Here is a 16,129-nt window from a genome sequence, read left to right on the forward strand (position 1 = left end):
ACCCAGCACAGCCAAAAAACAAAACAAAACAAAAAAACATGTTCCCCCTGCATATCTTCTCTCCTCCCATCAGTAAAAAAAAAGATGAGCGTGTGCACTGTCTTTTTTAAGCAATTTATTCAACAAACACCTATTGTGAGACTATAACAATCCAGGCAGTGACCTTGACCCTGGACATAAAGAGGAGATCAGAACAGACCAGCGTCCATCTCTCCTGGAATTTACATTCTACTTCAGGAGACAAAAAAACAAACAGGGAAACAAAGAAATAGCCAGGGTAACTGGAGAAAATGATACCAGGACACTAGAATATGGTAATGCAGTAAGGGAGGTTCCTTTGGACAGACTGATGAGGGAAGGCCTCCCACAGGCTGGGACATCAGGCTGGAACCTGAATGATGAGATGCACCCAGTCCTGGGAAGAGTAGGAGAAAAGCCTCCAGGCTGTGGGCAAAGGAAGTGCAAAGGCCTTGAGGCAGGAACAGGTTGGGTAAGTTGGAGAAATACAAAGGTGGGAGACAACTAGGGTGGAGAAGATGGCAGGGTCCAAATCATGTCCCACCTTCTGAGTCATACGAAGGAGTCTGATTTGGTTTTATCTGCAATGGAAGCCATTCATTTTAAGTGGGGAGTGGCCAGATCAAAATTATGTCTTTGAAAGATGATTCTGGGTGGGGACTTTCTTGGCAGTCTAATGGTTAAGAATCCACCTTGAAATGCAGGGGACGTGGGTTCAAGCCCTGGTCGGGAAACTAAGATCCCACATGCCGTAGAGCAACTAAGCCTGCCTGCCGCAACTACTGAGCCCGTGAGCCACAATCCGAGTCCAGGCTGCAACAAAAGATCCTCCGTGACACAACGCAGATCCATATGCCACAACTGAGACCCGCCACCGCCAAATAAACAGAAAACCTTTTCTTTTAAATTAAAGATTATTCTGGGTGTGTGGAGAATGGATCGTAGGAGGGTAGAAGGAAGCAGAGAAACCACAGGAAGCAGCAGAGGGGTAATACTTACTAATTTAAGGAGGAGGGCTCTCCCAGGGAACACACTCCCACCTGTGTCCTGTGGAGGCTCCCGAGTGTGGCCCCCCAACACCATCCCAGCAGGGACAGGTAGGTCTCGGGTGTGCTGAGGATGCCCTCGGCATGAGGCTAATGCAGGAGTCCAGGCATCTGGGCAGGAAGAAGTGATGGCAGCCCGGGCTGGCATGGTGGCTGTTGAGATGGAGAGAAGTCAATGGACCCAGGACTCACTAATGGACTGAACGCAGGGGAAGGAAAGAGTCCAAGAAATACCCTGAGTGATGGGCCTGTGTGCGTGGGACCGCTGGGCTGAGACCCAGGAGACGGTGACAGGTGCTCTCTGTTGCATCTCTCTGGGGACAGACAGGGCACCTTTGGATCTGCCACCATTCCAGCGTCACTGCAGGCTGTGCATGTGCCAGGAGATGGTGGAAGATGAGCAGCGGAGGGGGAGGACCTTCCGGCTGGAACATCTGGTGCAGGGAATCCTTGAACTCCCCAGGGCCAGCAAGGTGTGCTCAGATGAGCAGAGCTGGGCGGGCTCAGATGGATGCGCGCTGACGCCCTGCCCTCCTGTTGGTGAACCAGGCAAATCACCAGGGAAGGCGAGTGAACACGAGCTCCGAGGTCTGCCCCAGGGACGTAGTTGGAGCCTGAACTTGGCTGGGGCTCCCTGCCCAGAGAGGCACAGCAGGAGGTCCTGCAGGACACCGCCCCCCACCTACCCACCCACCACAGAGCCAGCTTGTGACCTGGATCTTAGGAGCCACACCAGGGCAGAAAGCACAGGGGGACAATAAGCCTGCGGGTCATCCTAGGGCAATGACTTCCTGAAGACCCACTCTGGGGACAATGATGTAACACCTCCACCTGGGACGGAGAGCTGTCACAAGTGGATGAGTTGGTTTTCCCACGGAAAGTGAGCCTACACCACCCGTCCTCCCAGGGAAGCCAGAGCCTTCCTCTGCCCCCACCCCCCGGGAGCAGCTGACTTGGACAGCTTCCTCCAGGCTAAGCTTCGGAAAACCAAGAGCCCAAACAGTAACACGATCCCTGGGTGCGTCCTCCCTGGAAACTTGTCCTGGGGAGGCCCCGATTGCTGGTTCCAGACAAGCAGGGCAGAGAGCACAGAACCCTGCTGTCTCCCGGTGGGGGTGGCGGGACGAGGCCTGGTGGGGTGGAGCAGCCCGCACAGCCCCACTAGCCCCCAAGACTCCAACAGCAGCCTCTCCCTGAGAAACGAAGTAGGTCTCTGCCCAAGGCCGGGAGACAGTGAGAATGTCCCATGTGTTACTCAACCAGAAGTTTTCATTGGGCCCTGTGCTGGGGTCAGAACAGCTGCTGAGGCCCATAAGGGCCTGTCTTTCCAAAGTTCGATGTCCAGGCATTGAGAAGGAGGCACAAGCTTCCTGCCAGCCCCCAGCCCAGCCCCCACTGGACTCAGAGTAACAGGAACAGACGAAGCCCTTGCCTCCATCAGGGAGGCAGAACTTCTGAAAATACAAGGTAGGCCATGCTAAGTGAGTCAGGACATGCTTGCAGGAAAGGACGAAACAGAAATGAGCACAAAGGAACCCAAAGGAAATGCTGGACATGAACCCAACCATCTCCCCCTCAGGATGGACTGGAGGGGGAGGACTCAGTCAGCCATGCGGTGGAGTGGAGGACCGTTCATTCATCCATTCACTCTCAGTCATTCATTCAACAAATCTATACTGAGCTCCCAGTCCCTGTCCTCCCAACAGGGCAGGGGAGCAAACAGGCAATGACAAACTAGAGTGATCAAGGGGCAATGGCTGAGTGCAGCCCCCAGAGAAACCTTCTAGTAAAAGCAGCACTGCATTTTGGCCTTGAGGAATGAGCAGGCCCAGGCAGGGCTAATCCATGAGGAAGAGAGGGAAGAGGCTCCTCCAGGCCCTGGGGTGGTACACAAGCGGTGGTGGGGAAGGTCCACGCCCCACCCTGACTGGTCTTTCTTTTGCTTTCAGCCCATGACACTGGTCTTGTGACCCTACAAGTTGCCTTCAACAACCAGATCATCTCCAACTCGGTGGTGTTTGAGTACAAAGCTCGGGCCCTGCCCACACTCCCATCCTCCCAGCACGACTGGCTGTCACTGGACGGTAAGAAGGGCGTTCGGGTCACCTTGCCAAGCCCCAAGGCAGAGGGACACCCGGGAACCCTTTGTGCAAGATGTGAGAAAGGAGGAAGCACCCAGGTGTCCTGACTTCTGCTTGGGGCCCAAGGTGAGACTCACCTTAATCTTGGCCTTTCCCTGGGACACAGTGAGTCTATGAGCTTGGGCCCAGGGCCTGCCAGGGGATCTGAGCAACCAGACAAACCCCCAAGTTGCTGAGCCTCTCTCGACAGCCCCGGAGCAGCCAGGTCCAAGCATCCTCTACCGCCCCACCGCCACCCACCCAGGGCAGTACCTGGAAGCAGAGGGGCTCCTGAACCTCTCAGAGGTGAGGCCGGGGGAAGGCAGCCCACGATGGGCTTCTTTCTGATTCCAAGGCTGGACTTCGGGGCTGTGTGTCCAGTGCTTCTGCCTTTTAGAGACCATAAGCCAAACCTTCTTATGGAAACTCTTCCCCACCCATCACTCCTGCATCTAGGCTACTATTACTTCGCTTTCTGCCCTGTATGGGCTTCCCAGGTGGCACAGTGGTAAAGAACCCGCCTGCCAATGCAGGAGACACAGGTTCGATCCCTGGGTCGGGAAGATACCCTGGAGTAGGAAAGGGCAACTCATTCCAGTATTCTTGCCTGAAAAATTCTATAGACAGAGGAGCCTGGCAGGCTACAGTCCATGGGGCTGCAAAAGAGTTTGACACGACTGAGCACACACTGCCCTGTAGAGCATCTGACACAAGCAGAGGACTCCGGGGTGATCACCATCAGGGCTGAGGGTGGAGGGCCAGGGAGCCCCCAGTGGCTCCAACGGAGGAGGCTGGATGTGATGGCTGAGGCTGCTTCTCTAAAAGCAGCTGCCCTGCTCCACAGGGGTGGTGGGGGGTTGGGGAGGAGGGCGCTAAGGTCAGAGACTGCCCTTCCATGCCTGGACATGCCCAAGGGAAGCTCCGAAGTTGGCTGGAGGGCTGAGCTGATGGTCTGCTCTGGACAGAGACAGAATGGGAAGGATGACTGAACCTGCCCTTAGTATCAGGGCAGCTACAGAGGTGCCCGTCTGTGGGATCCCTTGCTGGAGACCATGCCAACCCAAGGTGTTAGGTCTCGGCTAAGCTCGCCCAGGGCCCTCTATAGGGTCAGTTCCTTAAGCTCCCCTCCCCCATCCACAGCAGCCCTTTGCCTTCTCCTCTCTCAGACCTCCCCTTGCTGCTGGCTGCTGGAGGATCTCTGGGCATGGGTACATGCCTTGGCAGCCTTCCTGAACCACCCAGGGTGTAAACCTCAGCCTCACCACAGCCCTGGCCCCAGAAGGGACAGGGTGCCTGGCAGCAACCCCAGCCACTGAACCCTCTGAGCTGTTCCCAGAGGTGGCTTTGGGTCAGCAGGCATCTGCGCCTGGCAGTGGCTGCCTGGGAGCACCAGGCTGGCCTTGGCAGCCACCCTGGCCAAGGCTGAAGCCAGCCGGATGACCCGCAGGATGTAACGGAGAAGGGCAGGGTGACCAGGGGCTCCCATTCAGGAAATCCGGTTTCAGTTTTGCAGAACAAATGGGAAAGGGAACAGGGAACTCTGCAGAGCCCTGGCTCTCCCTCAGTGACCAGGTCACCTCTCCAGGGTGACTGAAGGATGCTGGGACCAGTCATTGTGGGACCTGCCTGGGAGATGGAGCACTTCAGAGAGCCAAGTTCAGCCTTACCTGGAAGCACAGGAAACATCAGCTGCTCCCTGCCTCCCTGGGGGAAAGACAGAGAGAGCCAGCTATCCAGGAGGGTGCCTGCAGGGGAAGATGCTATGACAGGGACCATGGGGCAAGGAAGCCACCTTAACTGCTCCATAAGAAGCACACCCTGGAGTCCTCACCCAAGCTGGACACCGCTCTCCAGCAGCCCCTTCTGCAGGGACTTGGAGCTCTGACCTCCCCAGATCTCCGGTTGAAATAAACATCCCCCAGCCCTCGGCAGAATACACAGGAGAGATGACGAGGAGGTGGGGCGGGGAAAAGGAAAGACCACCCCCAGAGAGAGTAGATGGGGGCCTGGAAGGACCCCGTGAATCTCTTTCCCTTTAGGCTTGACCAGGCATCCTTTCAATAGTGGGAGGCGAAAGGGGTCCAGAGCACAGGAACCATGAGACCCCCGACCCTGCCAGGGTAGAGGAGTAAAACGTCCTTCTCCTAGTTCTCTGCCCTCCTCAATGAATACAAGTGACTTAGCCACTCGCATTTATCCAGCCTGATAAATAATAACGAGGCGGGGGGTGGGGATCGGGGGGCAGCCACAACGCCCGGGGCATAATCCTCTCAGTGCAGAAAGGATGGCTGGGACAGCCCAGAGGGTGGGGGTCCCCGGGGCTCTAGCCAACCCTGTGACCCGGCAGTGGAGAAGTGTGTCGCAGAAGATGCCGCAGCGGCCAAGCTGTCTGAAGCCTTCCTCTCGGCTCCCCTCCCCTCGGGTTCCGCAGCTCCTCGGCTCAGTCCCTCCCGCCCCCACAGTTACCGGGCAAATTCGCAGTTAGAGCCGCGGGGACGTGCGGGCGCGCGCGCTGCGGCGAGGGGGAAGGGCGGCGGCGGAACGGGAGGGGGCGCGGGGACCGCAGCGCCTGGCAAACTGGGGCGCGGCTGCGTGCACACACACAGGCGCACACACACGCATGCACACACGCACGCTTGCACGCCCGGCGCAGCTGCAATGCAGTGGCCCTGCGCGAAGCGGCGGGCAAGCTGCGCCCGCGCCCGCCCCGCGGACTGCGGCACCGCTCGGCCCTCGCCCGCTGCGGGGAGAGAGCGGGGACGCGCGGCCAGGGCTGCGCGCTCCCGTGCCGGCGGCCGCCTCCCGATGCGCGCGTTTCTGGTCCCAGCCCCCGCCCCCTGTCCGTTGCCCCGCTCGCGATCCTTGGGGCGCTCTGTGCCCCTCCCCATCCCAGAGAGGGAGAGTTGTTTGGGAAGAGAATTTCTGCTTTCGTGTGTTTAAAATATCGATTTGCTTGCCAAATTGAAGACTGGGTGGGGAACGCGGACACGGAATCTGCTCGCGCAGCGGCCGCAGCTGGGGCGCCGCCTTTGTCTGAACAGCCAGAGCGGATGGGAGGCGATCGTCCCCGCAGGGGGTCATCTGCGCAGGGGCTCACGTTCCCCAAATCTCAGCTGGACACAGCCATCCAAGCGGAGACGGCGAATGGAAACGGGGGAGGGGGAGAACCAGGAAGAGCCACATCCGCCGGCATCTACCCGCTCCAAGCCGACTTTGGGGAGCGCAGCCCCTGGGGTCGCGGGCGCTGCATCGCTTCCCCCAGACCTAGGGGCCTCCACCCCCCCACCCCCGCCCCGCACTGTGAGCTCTGTGGGGGGGGGGGGGGCACAGGCCCTGTGTGCCTAGCCCCCTTGCCTAGCACAGGCTGGCAGATTGCGGGCCACAGTTCCTATCTGTCTTAGGGATGATTGCGTGAATGAATGAAGTGCCACGGGAAACATCAAGAGAGCTGCATCCAGCCCGGTGTTCAGGAAGGCTTCCCAGAGGAAGTGTCTCTTCCGCTGAGACCTCCAGCTTGAGCAGGCAGCAGCCAGGCTAAGAGGAATGGGAAAGAGCCTCCCCTACCGAGAGGGAGCAGCAAGGGTCCTAGGAGGTGCAACAGTCCCTTCCTTTACCCAAGGCGCTCAGGGAGCTACCAGTTTCACCATTTCTTCTTCCAGAGGTTCAGATTCAGAACAAATTTCTACAGGTTGCTTGCACCAGGACCCCAGGGTGGTTTGGGGCGGGCCAGCGTGCACCGAGTCGGACACAAGTGAAGCGACTTAACAGCAGCAGCAGCAGCCGTGCATTTGGGGAGCAATGGGACCTCTTCCAGGCTACAGGCAATCAAGCAGCCAGTTTACCCTGGAGACCATTTCTGGAAGGCCTCTGGGAAGTGTCACTCCTGCCCACTTCAGGTCCTGTGGAGACAGTCAGGGTTCTGCTGAGTGTGGGGAGGAGGCACTGTGTTTAGATGGCCTCGGCTGGGCCTGTGTTTGCAAAAAGCATAAACCCAAGTGGCTTGATCCTGCAGCTCTAGAACCGAGGGGATGGGGCTCACATCTGGCCAAGGGCCCTGGGACACCTTTAAGTAACCCCGTCCCTGGAAGAGGTGAGTGGAAGTTCAGGGTGCCTGGTTCTCTCCTCTGCAACCAGCTGATGTTCCCCAAGGCCCTGGCCCCACCCACACCTGCTGGGCCCCTCTCCAAACCCCACTAAGCAGCTTATTCTTAGACTATTTTCAATTGCCTCTGGGTGGCTGAGCCTCCTGCCCGGGTGAGAGGATTGAAGGGTGAGAGGATTGAAGGGAGGCGCGGATGCAGCTTTCTTGGGTTCAGCCGGCCAGCCATCTGGGCAGGTCTCCTGCTGACCTTCAGTAGGGGAAGAACCTTGTCATCTGAGGCAGAGCAGTGAGCAGTAGCTCTCATTTCATCACCTAGGGGCCTGCTTCGGGGGCAGGGCAGACACCTTGGCAACTTGTGGTCCAGGTCACCAGGCCCAGAGTAGAGTACCCAGTAAGCCAGCCTCTGGGGCAGCCGGGCTCCGGATTAGAAGTGTGGAAGATGGGAGCCTTGCCCCCTGTAATGAGGTGGAGAGAAGAAAAAGCAGGATTTGGTCTCCCTGTTTGGCCTTCTGTGACCAAACCTTCACTGCTATTAGATAGAATATGTGTAGCTGGGATGGTCCCCAGCTCTGTCCACCTCCCCTTACCTCCCAGCTGGCTGTCCCTGGCCTGTGGCCATGCCTCTCCCCTGCCGGCTGGTTTCTAATAGCAGCCTCCACCCACCAGGAGTGGGAGACCACACACTGACCCTGAGGTCAGAGGCGCAGCCCAGTGGCAACAGGAGAGGCCATTCCAGCTGTGAGACTGGCCCCAGGAAGCTACTGGATGCTTCCTGCCCCCATGGGGACACTCCAGGGCTCTCTGATGTGTGCACCTTGCTGGCTCCTCCTGGCCTGGCTCCCTCCCTCCTGCAGATTCCCCAGCCCACCTCCCAGCCACCCTCCTCTGGGCCTATTTCCTGACAAACCATCAACAAGGGAGAACATCCACAGAGCTTATCAGAAAACGCATCACTTCTACCAGATGATGGGGGGTGGGGGAGGAGCACAGGGTAAGTAATCTAGTTGTAACTAATTTGAAAGGCCACTGTTTTACTAAAACAAAGGTTTTTCTTCATGGAGTAGAATACAAAATTCAGGAGAGTCTTTCAGATCAGACAGAGCATCTGTGAATGATCTTGACTTTGGAGAGTGCCTGAATTACAGGCTGAGTTGGTGCCCAAGGAGGGTCCATGCCCTCCTCCTTTGGGAGCACTCTGCACAAACTTCGGAGGCTTGAACACAGGGGTCTGCTCTGTAAGTAAGAAGAAGCACTGCCTAGAATCTTCTGGCATTCACCTACACTGGGGCCTGGGGCGTGCCAACGTGGGTTAGCTCTCGGGTCACTGGGTATTTCTTTGCACCGCAGAGACCTAAGAGATAAGATGGCAGTGGCAGAAAGAAGTTGGTGTAAACCAGTCTTACACTTGGGTCTTGAAGCTGAGTGGCCAGAAGGACTTCTGGTCTGAGCTGCAGCTGCCCAGCCAGGGCCTCGCTCCCTCCTCCTCATCAGTCTTCTGTTCTCTGTGCGGTCCTCACCATTACAGACCGGGGTGGGTGTCTGTCCTTAGCCCTCCTTAGGCAGAAACTAAGGGGCCTGGTGCTCAGATGCCCCCAGGGGATGTGATCTCCCGTGGTTTATGGCCCAGGCCTCACCGAATGGATCTGTGTGGAGCTCTCCGTGTAGCAGGGATGGGTCACCTTGGGGCTGGGCCTCCCTGCAGCAGTGACGAATGGTGCCCTGCAGAGAACCGGCAAGCCCAGCATCTGCAGAGGCCAGGGAGGCAGTCTCTGCATCCTTGTCCTAGCTGTTGGGGCAGGAAGCAGAGTAAAACCCATGGGTGAAGCCCTGGAGCTCAGGCAGACATGGCCACTCTCACAGAGTCAGCTTCCCAGCCACCTGGGCGAGGGGGTGGCAGGGCATAGGTGGCTCATCCTGAGGCCTGAAGGTGGGAGGCTTGACCCCTGACGGCCAACATCAACCAACTTATCCTTGACTGTTGCATGAGGTTCTCACTGATACCACAACAAATGGCCACAGACTTGGGGACTTAAAACACAAACACAGTCTCTTGAATTCTAGAGGCTGGAAGTTCAAAATCAAGGTGTCAGCAGGGCAATACTCCCTGAAGGCTATAGGGGAGAATCCTTCTTACCTCTTCCAGCTTCTGGTGACCACCAGCTATCCTTGATGCTCTTTGGCTGGTAGCAACATAACTCTAATCACTGCCTCCATCATCAGATGGCATCTTCTTTCTCTATCCGTGTCTCTATTTTCTTCTTTTACAAGGACACCCATTTTTGGATTAGGGCCCCACCCAATCCAGTGAAGTTGTCTTAACTAGTTGGATCTGTTATTAACTAATTTGCTATTGTTTAGTCGCTAAGTCATGTCCGAGACTCTTTGCGACCCCGTGGACTGCAGCCCGCCAGGCTCTGTCCATGGGATTTCCCAGGCAAGAATACTGGAGTGGGTTGCCATTTCCTTCTCCAGGGGGTCTTCCTGACCCAGGGATCAAACCTGCATCTCCTGCATTGGCAGGGAGATTCTCTACCACTGAGCTACCTAGGAAGCCCACCACCACCTTCACTCAGCCCCAAATATTCTTGCATATCTTAATCAGGCTTCTGGCCTCTCGTCTTGCCTCCTTCCACGAAGGTCATTCCTTCTGGCATCGCCAGACACTGCTCGGACTCCAGGGGCCCTTTCTTTTCCTGGAGTTTACATTCAGAGGAGGGAGAAAGATAACGGACACACACAGAGGAAATGTCAGAGCACTAACAATGGGTGGCCGCCTGGTAGAGGGCGGCCAGGGTGGCTGCTTGAGGTTAGGAGCCAGCAGAGGTCCCTCCGGGAAAATGCTGCAACAGGAAGGAGCCAGCTAGGCTGAGATCCTGGGAAGGACTTCCCAGGTAGAGGGAACTACAGGAACAAAGTCACCTGGTGAGTTGGGGGAGTTGAGGGGGCCGCACTGGTGAGCAGAGTAAGGGGGGGCACAGCGGAATGAGAAAGGATCAGGCCTGGGAGAGGGGTGGCCAACCAAGGCAGGGAGCTGGGACTTCATCCTGAGGACAGTGGGGGCGGGGGGTGGGGTGGGGTTTATAAGCAGGTGAGGGGACACACTCAGTTCTGTTTTCAGGATCCCTGCTGCCCCCAGCTGCTCTCTGGAGCATGAATTGTGACTCCACTCTCAGAGAATCCACCCCAGATGCTCTGCATCTACGCAGGCAAGGGATGAGGGTGGCTCCAGTGAAGCTGGTTGATAAGTCACGGGAAACACAGTTTGGAGACATTTTGAGGGTAAAGCCAAGGGCCCTGCTGATGATTTGAACATGGAAGATGAGAAGGAGAAGGATGTGTGTTGCCTAGATTTGGAGCTTAAACAACGGGGGTTGGGGACTCAAGGAGTCACTTCCTGAGCTGGAGGAGTTTGCAGAAGCAGTGAAGTGGGAGAGAGGGGACTCTCAAGTGGGTTTTGATCACATTATGTTTGACAGGCTGTTAGAGTCACTAGGAAAACCATTGGGTTTGAAAGTCTGCAGGCCAGGGAAGGGTCCAGAATGGAGATAAACTTTAGATGTCATCAGCTCAGCAACAGAGTTTAAAGTCATGGGTCTGTGTGCAGGCAGTGAAAGTCGCTCAGTCGTGTTCAACTCTTTGCAACCCCATGGACTATACAGTCCATGGAATTCTCTGGCCAGAATACTGGAGTGGGTAGCCTTTCCCTTCTCCAGGGGATCTTCTCAACCCAGGGATTGAACCCAAGTCTCCCACATTGCAGGCAGATTCTTTATCAGCTGAGTCACAAGGGAAGCCTGGGTCTGGGTGTGGTTGGCCATGAAGGAGGGCGGATAAAGGACAAGAGAGGGCATAGGGCCAAACAGGAGTACCCCCAGTATTTTTTCTTTTCTTTTCTTTTTTTTTTTGTTGCTGCGAGGCATTTGGGATCTAGTTCCCTTACCAGAGATCAAACCCATTCCCCTGTATTCGAAGTGAGGAGTCTTAACCACTGGACCTCCAAGGAAGTCCATCCTGCAGTAGTTGGATGTCAAGTGGAAAAGCTGCTGGCAAAAGAGTGAGAAGAAGCACCCACCAAGGCAGGAGGAAAATAGGGAGGACATGACCACAGGGAGACCAGGAGAAGAGAGTGTTTCGAAAAAAGAGAAGTGGCAGCCTGTCAACGCCAGGAGTAGGGAAGCAGGGCATTCCAGGCCAAGCAAACTACATACAGGAAGACCCCAAGGCAGGAGGGAGCTCCTTGAGTTTACAGAACCCAGAGAAGTGGCTAAAAATTCCCGGAGCCTGTCTCTGAGCTCAGAGCCCTGGCCTTCCCCGGGCTGGGACAGGACAGGAAAGACCTGGCCCAGGAGACCTCATGACCCCACGCCTCCTCCTGCTGCAAGAGAAAAGACCCCGGGTCCTGCCTTTCCTGTCTTGCCCTCTGGTGTTGGCCCAGCAAACCAGCACACAGGTCTGTAGTCCCTGGGAATGTCTTCCGGACTCAAGGAGGCATGTACACCTGCTCGAGTCCCAGGGACTGACTCCCTCCCAGTCACTCTCCACTGGGATGTGGGAATGGAGGCAAATCCCAAGGCAGGAACAGAATGAGACTCACCCTCAACTGGCGTGTGGATGTCAGACCCGGTGGAGATGCCTCTCTGCCCCAAACACTTGTGGCTGGAATGCAGGAATCCTGTAGGTGGGCCCGATGGCTGCTCCACAGGCCTGCTCAGGCAGCAACACCCTCGCTCCTAAATCCATTACATCCGACTCCTGTTATCAAACCACATCATTTGGACATGGGTCAGCTCTGCTCCAGGGGGGCCTAAACTCAAAGAAAGACCTCTTGGCAAAGCTGGGATCCCAGAAAGACCAGCAGACCTGGGGATATGGCCAGTTCAGGCCAGGGTTTTGCAAGCTTCCTTCGCCTTTCCTGGGATCTGGCTCCCAGAATGAACCTCCCTGGGACAGACTAGAGGTGCTGATCTGCTGACTCAGCAGTAGAAACCATGGTCCTGAGATGGGGAGGCCCAGGACAGCATCCGTCAGCAAAGAGAAGGGGCTAGGGGTGGAGTGGGCACTGGTGCAGCCTCTGGGAGGAAACCAGGTCCTGGAGTCCAGGAGCTGAGTGAGATGAGACCCCAGCCCCCACCACGAGCCATCTAGCTCCTCACAGGTCTGAAAAGGCAAAATAGCCTCTGGCTGCGGCCCTGTGTAAGGCCTCTCCTTTTAAAAACTCTTAAAAAATACACGTTTCTGATCCCTTCCAAGCAGCCCAGTGACAGACCTTGTCTCCTGCCTCTGTGAAAACAGGACTTTCAGAATAGTGTGACAGGCTGGAGACCAGCTTTCTCCATTGCCAACATGCTCCACTCATGAACTCAAAGTCCTTTGAGGGAAAAAAAGGGACAGGCAGGCATGTGTCAGATGTTCCATATTTAATAACGGGAGAGATTTTAAAAAATCTGTGGCAGAGTGAACACACCAAAGACAGAATCTTCAAGAGTCAGAACTTGAAAGAAGCAGCTGTCACATCTTCCAACCTCCTCATCCTCGTGGAAGGAATCTGGGCCCCCAGAAGAACAGTGATTGGCCACAAATCACTGTTGAATCAGGACAGACATCCTCCTGACTCTAGATCAGAGTGCCTGGCTTCCCCCACCCACTTTCCCTTCTCCATCCCACAGCCAGACTCACAGACTCCAGGAGCTGTGATACAGGGCAGGTGAGAAACCAACTGGCCGAGGCCCTGAGCCAGTTCTGACATCAGCAGATGGAAAGGGCTTCTGAGTGTCCTTCTCCTGTCCAGGTCTGAGACGGTTCCTCACCCCATTCGGTGGCACCCACTTTTAGAAGAGCTGCTGATGTCTTGTGTCACATCAGAGGCACCAAAGCTGCATCCCTGGGTTTTGAGACATGAAGGAGAGCTGACAGACCTCTGAGCCACGTGATTGTCTCTTTCTGCAAAACCTGCCTCTTGGAACAGAGCTGTCCAGCCAGGGGTTAGCTGACATCCCATGTGCCACCAACTGCCAGGCCCTATCCATGAAGTGTTTACGTGTACTAAACTCAGACTTCCCAATGACCTACGAAGTTTCCTGGAGAAGGAAATGGCAACCCACTCCAGTATTCTTGCCTGGAGAATCCCACAGACAGAGGAACCTGGCGGGCTACAGTCCATTGGGTTGCAAAAAGACAGACATAACTTAGCCACTAAACAACAAAGTCCCCGTTGTATAGATGGGGACACTTAGACATGCAGTGAGCAGGTGATGCAGAAAGAATCATACACAGGTGGTCTGACACCATACATCTGCTCTTTTTTTTTTTTTGGATCAACCCTCCTTTTATTTTTTATTTTTTTAACTTTATTTTGTATTGGAGTAGAGTCGGTTGCAGGGCTTCCCAGGTGGCGCTAGTGGTAAAGAACTCGCCTGCCAATGTAGGAGACATAAGAGACCTGGGTTCGATCCCTGGGTCGGAAAGATCCCCTGGAGAAGGAAATGGCAACCCACTGTAGTATTCTTGCATGGAGAATCCTGTAGACAGAGGAGCCTGGTGGGCTACAGTCCACAGGGTCGCAGACTTGGACACAACTGAAGCAACTTTGCACACACTCAGTTGATTAATAATGTTGTGATAGTTTCATGTGCACAACAAAAGCAAAGGGACTCAGCCACACATATACGTGTATCCATTCTCTCCCAAACTCCCCTCCCATCCAGACTGCCACATAACACTGAGCAGAGTTCCCTGTGCCGTATAGTAGACCTTGTTGGTTATCTGTTTTAAATATAGCAGTGCATACATGTGGCTCTCAACCCACCCATCTGCTCTTGACCTTATCACAATGGGAGTCTTCTTCTGGCCTCTTCTCCCTGCTGTAATTGTGCTGCATCTGCCAGAGGCCTGCAAAGCTAGAAACATCCTTTGTTCCTGCTTCTTTCTTCCCCACAATCCCCTCTCTACCAAGCCAAGAAGTTTGTAAGTGAAGACCTTTAAAACCCACAGGGCTTCCTCCTCCCATTTTCCGTTTCTTTGCCATTTTTATATTGTAGGCCTTCAGCATCAGATCCCTGGGGCTGGAGCCTCCCCATCGGGAGGGCTCCATTCCTGCTGCCACTTTCTCCACCACCACCCCCATCCATGCTGCATCTCACTGATGTTTTCAGAAAAGATTGACAGGCACCTGCTGTGTGCCAGGCGTGGTGCAAGGTGCTGTCCCCTGGGAGGGAAAGACCTGAAAACTGGTGACTGTAGCCCAGTGCCGCATGATGAGTTAGAGACAGAGGCAGGGCTGCCAGCAGCACCTGGGGGAAGGGGCGTGGCCGTCTGGGAAGGTCAGGGTCAATCCTGACTCTGCAATCTGACCCCAAGACCCTTCCTAAGCTGACTTCAGCCTGTCTCTGTCGCCTCATCTTCAGCTCTCCCACCTCTCCCCCTGCACAAGGCTCTCCCTTCCTCTCTACCAAAATACCCAGACTTCCCCAAACATACTGTACTGTTTCTCACCTCTGGGCCTTTGCACGTGCTCTTCCCTCTGGCCTCTCGGGGTTTTTTTCCCGTGGTCACTTTAAAGAACTCTGGCTCTATTGAAAATGTCTACTCTAAGGCCTGTCTGCTCTGAAGGCTGACTTCCCCTCCCCTTGTCCCCTTCCCCCATACTCAGGACGCTTTCTTTTTATTTGCCTTTCCCACCACCGTTTGTAAATTCCTCCCCTAGCAATTCTTTCTTTATCATCTATTCACTAACTGGTGCTGGAACCCCCACTGGGTGCCAGATACTGGGCCAGGGCTGGAATCGGAACAACGGAATGGATGGACAAGAGCAGATGAGGTCCCTGAGAGGAAAAAAATTAGACCCGACCACCAAGCCTGTGCACAAGCAAGCCTGTGGGGAATTTGTGATGGAGGGTTAGGGGGAGATGTGTGTGGGTGGGGGGACTTCTTGAAGAAGTCACCCCTGAACTGAGATCTGAGGGAGGAGCAGAAGTTAACTCCATGAAGAGGGAGGGAAAAGCACAGGGAACAGACAGCCCTGTGGTGGGAAGGAGCTTTGTAGGAAGCATGTGAGGGCTGGGGAGGTGGAGAGGGAGTGGGAATCAGCCCAGACAGGTTAGAAGGACCCCCAGTTACCAGCCAGGATGAGAAATACTGGCTTTATCCCCAAGGAGAGGAAAGCTATGGAGGGTTGGAGGGGCGGAGACATGACCAAGTTTGCATTTCGAAAAGTGCTGTTGGCTGTTGGATGGAGAACGGATGAAGGAGGGCCAGAGCAATCAAGGGTAGACCAGTGAATCCTCCGGGTTTGAGATGATGCTGGGCTTGGTGGTTCTGGAAAGAAGGGGACAATCAAGAGAGATTTAGAAGGTAGCATCAGTAGGACTTAAAAATTTGTTAGGTAAGGGGGCTCCATGTCATTCACCCTGGAGGAAGACCTGTCACGAGTTGGGCTGAGTTTGCAGGGCCTTCTCCATGGGAGAAATCAATAGCAAGTCAGTAGACTTAGGATCCAGAGCTCAGAGAAGCATGTGGGCAGGGGACGTCTGTGACATGTCTGCATGGAGGTAGAATGGAAAGAAGTGGGTCAAGGGGTATGGATGAAATTGACAAAGGGGAGAATCTAGCTGAGTCTTAAGGCCAAGACTTTCATCTTAATTATAAGCTTGCCCCAAGAGGCCATGAACACAGTACCTGCTCAATAAGTATTTCTTTAAGAGATAGATGGATGGATAGATGAGTGAATGGATTGATGGGTGAATGGATAGATGAGTGGATGCATGGATGGATAGATGGATGGATGGATGCGCAGGTGGATGGATAGATTGATGGATATATGGGTGGGTGGACAGCCAGTGGTGTCT

General features: G+C 55.2%; 2 protein-coding genes across 16 annotated transcripts in view; one reads left to right on the forward strand and one right to left on the reverse strand.

Moving 5' to 3' along the window:
* Positions 1 to 16,129, forward strand: part of CAMTA1 (calmodulin binding transcription activator 1) — a 975,729-nt gene that overhangs the window by 889,623 nt on the left and 69,977 nt on the right. For all 4 annotated transcript variants that reach the window (XM_081490412.1, XM_081490413.1, XM_081490414.1 and 1 more), the window contains one exon: positions 3,014 to 3,148. In XM_081490412.1, coding sequence (XP_081346538.1) covers positions 3,014 to 3,148 — 135 coding nt within the window. The remainder of the gene's footprint in view (positions 1 to 3,013; positions 3,149 to 16,129) is intronic.
* On the reverse strand, positions 297 to 5,642 carry LOC145506267 (uncharacterized). 12 transcript variants are annotated; one of them, XR_014053668.1, is made up of 7 exons: positions 5,517 to 5,642; positions 4,852 to 4,888; positions 3,458 to 3,574; positions 3,283 to 3,349; positions 1,299 to 1,598; positions 1,018 to 1,217; positions 297 to 444 (listed from the first exon to the last, which is right to left on the reverse strand). XR_014053668.1 is itself a non-coding variant. In XM_081490462.1 (5 exons), exons 1-5 carry the CDS (start codon positions 4,988 to 4,990, stop codon positions 616 to 618), a joined length of 1,005 nt encoding a protein of 334 aa, XP_081346588.1. In that variant the 5' UTR covers positions 4,991 to 5,642; the 3' UTR covers positions 570 to 615. The 12 variants fall into 12 exon arrangements, 1 of the variants encoding a protein (XP_081346588.1); XR_014053670.1 differs by having other exon boundaries at positions 1,299 to 1,378; positions 4,852 to 4,929; XR_014053671.1 differs by having other exon boundaries at positions 4,852 to 4,929.

The sequence above is a fragment of the Giraffa tippelskirchi genome, chromosome 5 (assembly GCF_054371585.1).
Source record: "Giraffa tippelskirchi isolate mGirTip1 chromosome 5, T2T-mGirTip1v1.2.pri, whole genome shotgun sequence".
Lineage (NCBI taxonomy): Eukaryota > Metazoa > Chordata > Mammalia > Artiodactyla > Giraffidae > Giraffa > Giraffa tippelskirchi.

What these genes read in the sequence shown, in the direction of transcription:
- LOC145506267 (XM_081490462.1), bottom strand. Translation starts at nt 4,990, where the DNA reads ATGGAGCAGTTAAGGTGGCTTCCTTGCCCCATGGTCCCTGTCATAGCA. An exon ending in AGGAGCCCCTCTGCTTCCAG is followed by an intron (nt 3,350 to 3,457) that starts GTACTGCCCTGG and finishes CTGGTTGCTCAG; the next exon opens with ATCCCCTGGCAGGCCCTGGG. An exon ending in ACACAGGCCCATCACTCAGG is followed by an intron (nt 1,218 to 1,298) that starts GTATTTCTTGGA and finishes CCATCTCAACAG; the next exon opens with CCACCATGCCAGCCCGGGCT.